Source organism: Pinus tabuliformis, chromosome 3_1 (genome assembly GCF_031772625.1).
Source record: "Pinus tabuliformis cultivar Carrire ecotype Pingquan chromosome 3_1, CPIR1, whole genome shotgun sequence".
NCBI lineage: Eukaryota > Viridiplantae > Streptophyta > Pinopsida > Pinales > Pinaceae > Pinus > Pinus tabuliformis.
In genome coordinates, this window is record NC_142301.1 from 966,237,332 (window position 1) to 966,245,425 (window position 8,094).

At 38.3% G+C, this 8,094-nt stretch overlaps 1 protein-coding gene across 1 annotated transcript; it reads left to right on the top strand.

Annotated features, from left to right (window-relative positions):
* The first annotated feature begins 619 nt into the window (after window positions 1–619).
* LOC149191024 (nicotinate N-methyltransferase 1-like) lies at window positions 620–7,831 on the top strand. The gene is made up of 3 exons (XM_089412324.1): window positions 620–1,598; window positions 7,100–7,164; window positions 7,252–7,831. Exons 1-3 carry the CDS (start codon window positions 839–841, stop codon window positions 7,549–7,551), a joined length of 1,125 nt encoding a protein of 374 aa, XP_089268450.1. The 5' UTR covers window positions 620–838; the 3' UTR covers window positions 7,552–7,831.
* Window positions 7,832–8,094: the final 263 nt, after the last annotated feature.

Sequence of the window (8,094 nt, forward strand, 5' to 3'; positions counted from 1 at the left end):
AACACTGTTGTTATTAATAAATAGATACACCAGCTTCAAAATTTCTAAAACACATAAATTATAAGTAAATTATAGAATTGAAATTTATAATTTTTACACATATTTACTAAATTTCAGATAAAATTATAAAAATATACAAAAAAACCAAATATAAATAAAGACACTGATCCAATGATTGACTTAGCGGGTAGATGATACTTAATATTTACTTTCTTAAATAATTTACAGCGTTGTCTAGCGAGGCCACAATTTTGAGGGGATGGCAAGTTGGCAAGTTTTTCTTCCACTAATTTTTTTTACAAAAATCTGATTGTGAGAGTGTTTAAATCTCTTTTTTTAATAACAGAAAAATAGATTCAGCATAATCAAGAACCCAAAAACACCCAAATTTTAAAACTTTAAGCAAGATTTTGTAAATTTTTTACCACTTTTTCAACCAAAATTTCCTTTATTTTTATTTTTGTTTTATTTTATTTTTTTTCGCAAAATCTTGCCAGAATGCCTATTATTTTCTATTATTTTCCGGGCCTCTTTAGACTACGTATTACAAACTACATGTAGTAAGCTGCTGAGTGTACATGTTGAATAAGGTGCAAACACGATAAGATTGTATTCGATAACCATAAACCATCGTCCCCATTTAGAATTTACCAAATTCAGTGGTAAAGTCGTCCTTTGGACAGTCTGGTTTCCTCTGCTCTGCCACGATCCACGTAAGCTCTGTCGTATTATTTGTTTTTGAGATTCCAATTTGGTCGCTTCACTGTAGAAAAATTCATCGGACGAAGGATTGAGAACAATATAGTGAATCTAGCCACACACTCTGGCTTTAGTAACAATGGATTGTAAGGGCAACAACAGCACAGAGGATAATTCATCGGTAGATAAAATGGAAGGTGATGAATGGCAGGGGAGACTGGCCATGATGGAGCTGGCCAACATGCTGAGCGTTCCCATGGCTCTCAACGCAGTAGCTGAACTAAACGTGGCAGACATCATTTGGCAGAATGGTGCCAACACCCCGCTTTCTGCATCACAGATTTTATCACAGTTGCAAACTCAATCTCCAGATTCTTGTTCTTCTGCTCATAATCTGCAGAGAATAATGCGAATGATGGCGAGTTACAACGTATTTAAAGAGTCTGTTACAGAGGATTCCAATGGAGTCCGTGAGAGACTGTACAGCCTGACTGATGTGGGCAAGACTCTGGTGAAAGACGAGACGGGATTGTCCTATGGGTCCTATGTGTTACAGCACCATCAGAAAGCTTTGATGGGGGCATGGCCTCTGCTCCATTCAGCAGTGCTGGATCCATCGGAGGAGCCATTCAGAAAGGCCAATGGGAAACCTGCCTACGAGTTCTATGGGGACGACGAGGATTCCAACGAGCTGATGAGGACTGCCATGGCCAGCCTTTCGATGCCCTTTATGAGGACTGTTTTGAAGTATTACCAGGGCTTCAAAGGGGTCCGTACGCTTGTGGATGTAGGCGGAAGCTCTGGATTCTGCCTTCACATGATCATACAGAAGCATGAGAATATCAGAGGAATCAACTTCGATTTGCCCCATGTTGTTGCAGGGGCTCCGGCATATGATGGTATTGTTTGTATTTGAAATTTGTGTTTGCTATGCATAATTTTTTGGGTTTTTCACTTCTGTGTTTTGGGTATTACTCTGATCTGATGAAATGTTTTATCTAACATGACATAATTTTAGTAGAGTTGGTGAATTCATTGAGGATTTTAGAAAAATGTTAATGTGAAGCCTGACATCGAAGGTTCTATTTTCACTGTAGTTTGCTGGTTCCATATGGTATGAGTTTTGGATCCAAATGACATGAGTTCCAAGTTCAAGGAAAACATACCACTCATTTGGCGGCCGCAGTTGAATTGTTATATCTATTTTTTTTTTCAATTTGTTAGAAAATTGGTAGGGATCTCTGATAAGGATTTCTTGAATTCATTAGTTTCGACTGTGTAATCTGTAAAGATAAAATACTCAAAAAAAATTTCAAGGTAAATCTATTTATAAATTAAAAACACATTTTAAACCCACTAAAATTCATGATTTTACCAAAAATAGTATAGCCGCAGAAAGGCAAGAAATCTAATCAAGACTGCTACCTGTTTTGCCGGGACGAGACCTGTGCAGGTCTTTCCCACTAAAGACCGTAACTTCTGTAAATATCCCCGTACTACCAACTTAGGTTTGTTGTGTGGATACTGACACAATTATGACAAATGAGTCAACCATTTTACCCCGAGTCTGCTCACCTGGATGCTCCGTAATCTGGAATCTCATCGGATTCAAACTCAAAAACTGGACGAAGATCACTCTCAGACTTCAGTCATCCAATCTGAGATTTGAAATTTAAGTTTGCAATCTTGATGATTAACTTCTGCATTTAAAGTCTAAAGCTGAGAGTGATTTCAAAGCAAAAGCTTTCAATAGAAAAATTAGCTCCAGACTACAGAGAATGGTGCAGCTGCAGGAGTTTAGAACAAGAAATAACACACGGTAAGAGAAAAAGACATCCATGTCAACTGTACATAGAGATGGAGAGAAATGCCATGAGAAGAAATAATAAAAAATTCATATATGCTATTTTGGGTAGTTTATTGGCAAACCTGTGATATAAAGCAATATGAGTGATGATGTTCAATGCCACCCATGTTGCCTGTCTTTAGGGCAAGGCGGTGTCACCCATGTTGTAGTTTTTGGGGCGAGGTGGAGAGGAGCCGTTGGAATCTACCTTAGAGGCAGAGGCAGAGGCAAAGGCAGAGGCTGAGGGGAGATAGTAATAGCAGTTGGAATCTGTTCGGAAAAGATAGAGTGATAGGAGTTCGAATCTACCATATACATTATGGTTCTTACAAAAGCTCAGATACTCAACAGAAAAATGGTGCAGAAATTAAGAACATAAATGAACATACACTAAGAGAAGAAAACATTTATTCCAACTGCACACAGAGATGGAGAACAATTCCCCAAGGAAGTAACAACAAAAATTTCATATAGATTATGTTAGTAACACAAACCCGGATACTCAACAACCTATGAATTGGGTTTTCCTTCATGTTTTAGGAACTGTTCTGGCCTACGTCCACACGCTGGCTCAAGAGCTATGTTTTCACAAGCCCTCTCTCTGCTCGACACCCTTGCAGACTTTCTTGCTAGTGGATTTTTACTAGCCTTACAAATAGAATCTTAACTACAGCTCCATATTTCCTTTGCTGGCGAATCTTTTTGGCTTGCTGGCTTTAGCAATAGCGTATTCACTACAGCAATTCTTGTAGCTTCATGGGCCCCGCTACAGCGATTCCTGTGCCTTATCCCCACCAAGACTCCCTGTAAAGCTTTTCTAGAAGCTTTTTTATTATCTTCTCGCCTTTCTTCCACCTCCACTGACTCTTCCAGGGCTTTGGCAAGTGGCCATAGGAAGAAAGGTATCTCGTCTTATTTCCGCCTCCACCGACTTTCAGGGTTTTGACAAATGCCCATAGGAAGCGTTACATTGTATTATCTTTTCACCAATATGGATCTGGAACTGCGTTTTTTCCTCCTGAAATTTTGTTGGTGACATGTGGTTTTGGAAGGGCCTGTTGACGGGACCCTTTACGGAACAGTTTGGGAGGGTGAAAGACATGGTTCAGATATTTCAGATCAGGAAAGGGAATCAGCCCCTTTGACCAAGCTGGATGATGCAATGTACTTACTGTTGTTAGAGATTCCAAGAGTTTCAGCTGGTTGGATTGAAATAAAGAAGGAAAAAGGAAAAAAAAAGGAACCGTCAGTTTACATAATCCTTAATTCGATTTACCGGAGGTTGCCCCTCTTTAAGCATTGTACAGAAGCTAAGCTGGTATGTGGTCTCTGTTTTGCTGAATTCATGGTGAGACATTTAGATAAGCAATCGGGCAGTAGATATAAATGAAGGGCTAAAAGTCGAAATAGCAGGGTATCCCCTGCATCCTTCTGTTGAGAATTATGAACATGGTGATGTGCTCTGTTTAAATACTCAGTTCTGAGCAGGCATGCAACCTCTTTTGTACTTCGGAAAAATGTCATTCAATGTGGTATGTTTTAAAGTAAACAAGATTGTGAATATTATCGTCAAAGAAATCCCGAAGCACCCGATGAGCTGAAGGGGTTTTGAACAAGAGTGAAAAGTTTTTCATACTGTTAATCTCTCTTGTTGCAGAACACTGGGGTTTGTGTGTAATGCATTTTAGGGTGTATCTGATCCCATTAATGGTAGAGACTCTAGTGTCTGGTTAGGTTGCTGGCAAAGCTATTTTACTTGAAATTTCGATGTCCGCTACTCCTCGGAAGTTTATGTTACCTTTTTCTAGAAGACATACAGGTTCTATTCCTAAACTCCCTGTAATCCTTAAAACAATGGTTTTTTTCTTATGAAAGTGAGAATGGAAACCTCGACTTGTGTATTTTGGCAACCTCCCAGTCACTGCATATTTTCGGGCCCAACCAGTTTACTAGCTGCTTCTTGTTGAGCCACAAGCTGTGAAATATAATTTTGAGAGTTTTCTGGATCATCTGCATTTGTATATTTCATATATCGCCAATCTGGTTTGAAAGATTGAAATATAAAAACGCAGATGATTCGGTAAAACTCTCTAACAATGAATCCCTTCTTCAACCTTAAATCTTTTTAACTTTGTCCCTGCTTCAATCTTAAATCTTTCTAACTTTAAATCTTCATAATTTTATTCATGGAAAGGTTACCTGTTTTGTCAATTGGATTTGTTTTGGACGTTGGGAAGAATAATGGTTATCTTTTCTACTCAGATTCAGTTTCCACAAATAAATAATATAATATATTCGTGTAGTTTCCACAAATAAATAATATAATATATTACTGTAATAGTTTTTTTTTTAATGGTTTTTGCTACACAGTTTAAAGCCCTTGCAACATTTCTTATAAAACAAGTTTTGAATTAATGTATCAAATTGCCTACATGTGGCTGCTTCTCACATTAATATCCATCAAACCAATAAATCTTTTCTTTGCTCATCCATTACAAAAGTCAGCATGTGAGATGTACAGTCCTTTATCATGTATACCTATTGTAAGCTTCAAGTTTCAGGTTTATGAAAAAGGATTAAATTTTTATTGTTGAAGTTCAACTTGGATTTGCTTACTTGCCAACTATTTTGAACCTCGGCACTGAGAAAAAGCAAAACAGACGGATAATGGCTAGCTATTCGTGTATGCCAGAAGGATTCGAAGAGTTTAGTAGAGAATCTAGGTTTTTTGTGGATACAAAGTCAATGTGGTTAGGATCACAAAACCAAGAGAAGTGGTGAAGTGGTGGTGTCTAAAGACACTGTTACTTGGATCCGGTTGACCACCAGAACAAATTAATATGGATTTTTTCAGCCTTTAAATAGGCTATATTAGAGATGAATACCATGGGCAAAACCATGGATTCTCATAAATCTGGAGCTTGAAAATCACCAATAACTTGACTGATTCAAGAACTGAACCACCCCAACAATCCCCCTTTTAAACTCAACTTGGGGAGATTCCCTGGTCTCAATCATTCATCAACCATCTTAGCTGAGATCTCACATTCCCCCCTCAAACTAAGATATTGATACACTTGTCACCTTGGTACCTATCCAAGTGGTCCATTCCACAACTTGATGACTCCACGCGCCACTGCACTACATGTATGCCTGATCAAAGTCTGAAGGCCTTACAACAATTCGTATTCCTAGGTAACATGTATGCCTGAACAACAGGTCTTACAACTTTATGGGGAAATACACCTGCCTTGGACCAAAACCCTTAGAGTGTTCACTCACCACAGTAGCTCTTGTCACACGCTGACTCCTTCATAAACTATTGACTCCATCTCTGTTTTCTTATCCATACGACCACTCTCTCGCTACATCTCTAGCTTTGTTGATCCATATCTTGACTTAGTCTTTCTCACTACTCTTAGAACTGCTACAAGTTTACCTCCCTGATTGCTGGCCACACATGTGCAACCATAATCATTTTCTTGCCTCTACAAAATACACACGCCTTAGTCTAGTAGCACGAAGGTTATTCACTCTGGCTAACATTCCAACTCTAGTTTTCGCTTCGCAGGTTTAGGAAGTCCACTACGCTGGGCAACCTCCTCAACATTTTTCTTCTCTTTCTCGTTCTTTGTAATTTTTGCTTATTGTTGGTTCTTTTTTACCTGAACATTCTGTTGTCTGGTCTTCAGTTCATCATCATTCTAAACATTCTGAATTGGCGCCATTACCAGTTGTTTGTTAGGATTACTAAACACTGAGAGAAAGTTGTTAGGATTACTAAACACTAAGAGAAGTGATGGTGTCTAAAGACACCATTATGGTTATGGTGATCCTAATAGTTACTATGACGAATTTAACGAGTTTTTTTTGGCCTTTAAATAGGCTACATTAAAAATACCATACGAAAAACCTAACAAATGTCGAGCCATAAACTATTACAGTATTACCCAATGCCTAGAATACAACCCTATGTTAAGAAGAGCAATGTCTTGGATCTGTCCTTAGTTCAAACAGCTCCAGAAGGTACCCTGATGCATCCGCTGCATTATAACATACACATACAAGGCTCTGTGTTAAGTTAAACTTCAGGGGTATGTAAAGTTGCTTTGAGATTGTGATTGAACTTCAGGTTCGATTATTTTATTAGAAATTGCTGCTGTGAATCTTATTGCAAACTAATTAGTGGTCAATGTAGTTGGAGCCCTGGATCAGGCAGTGAACAGTTTTTCAGGCTGAACATACCGTAATATTTAATAGCCAACCCCAAACCTTTCCTCTTCTCTTGATCAGACGAAAAATATCTTAACCAGTTTTCAAGAATGAACATACTAAATAGCCAGTCTCAAAAAGATTCTTGGCCACTGCATGAGAAGTGGAATCTCTCTAAGCCCAATTTGCACAGGGCTAGTTATCCAGGTAAAGTACTTCTTTGAGATAATGCTTAGGATTTTGGCACTGTGTAGACATGGTAGGTAGTGTTAACAGTAAAAAAGTTTCGACCATGATACAAAAAGTGCAGCACTTGACTGTTAATCCTCTGTTTTCGTGCAGGTATAGAACATGTGGGTGGTGATATGTTTGAATTCATTCCATCAGGAGATGCTATATTCATGAAGGTTAGCTGTCATATTAAGCAGTTAGTTTTTTCTCCAATAAGATGACAGAATATTTATTTACTGAGTTCAGTATGGAATGTTTTCTAGTGGATCTTATCGACATGGAGCGATGAAAAATGCATCCAAATTCTGAGGAACTGTTATAAGGCACTACCAGATGGAGGCAAAGTTATTGCTTGTGAGCCAGTTTTGCCCAAATACACAGATGACAGTCAGAGAACACGAACCCTCCTTGAAGGGGATATTTTTATTATGACAATCTACAGTTCTGGAGGCAAGGAACGCACTGAAGAAGAGTTTCGCAGATTGTGTAGCGATGCAGGCTTCTCCAAACTCGAGACCCGTGATTTGGATCCTTTCTACAGTCTTCTAGAAATTCAGAAATAGCTAATTTGGAGATCAATCAGCATATCCTCAATTTGATTATATTTTATTTTGACAGTTATATAGTTATCATTATTACTTCAAAATATTTCTTCCATTTTGTGCCAAAACACTGTGAAGTTGGGGTGGAAGAACATCAGAGCAGAAGAGTAGGACCCATGCATAATAAGGTACATGCAGTCACAATGGTTGGTTTAGACTGTCCGTGACATCATTGTTTTCCTATACAAATGTCTGTGGGACTATCCCCAGTAAAGCACTGTTTTGAGATTAGTAGAATTTACACACTACTCACATAAACTAAAATCATACAACTTGCAAAGGATTGCAAGTCAAGATATATTATGACAGAATAATTAGACGGCATTGCAGAGCTGACAATTTGTTTTCCAAACAGAATAATTAGACAGCATTGCAGAGCTGACAATTTGTTTTCCAAACTGTTCCATGTCAAATTGGTTAGTATCTTCAGTGCCATAATCAGGCTCATGAAAAAGCATGCCTTTTGTTACCTTGCTAGGTTGTATTGCTGGGTGGTGGCAGTTT

Bases quoted from the DNA above. Each gene is read 5' to 3' on its own strand.
- LOC149191024 (XM_089412324.1), top strand. From the start codon at position 839: ATGGATTGTAAGGGCAACAACAGCACAGAGGATAATTCATCGGTAGAT. The intron at 1,599-7,099 runs GTATTGTTTGTA...GTTTTCGTGCAG, and splicing joins AGGGGCTCCGGCATATGATG to GTATAGAACATGTGGGTGGT. The intron at 7,165-7,251 runs GTTAGCTGTCAT...AATGTTTTCTAG, and splicing joins GAGATGCTATATTCATGAAG to TGGATCTTATCGACATGGAG.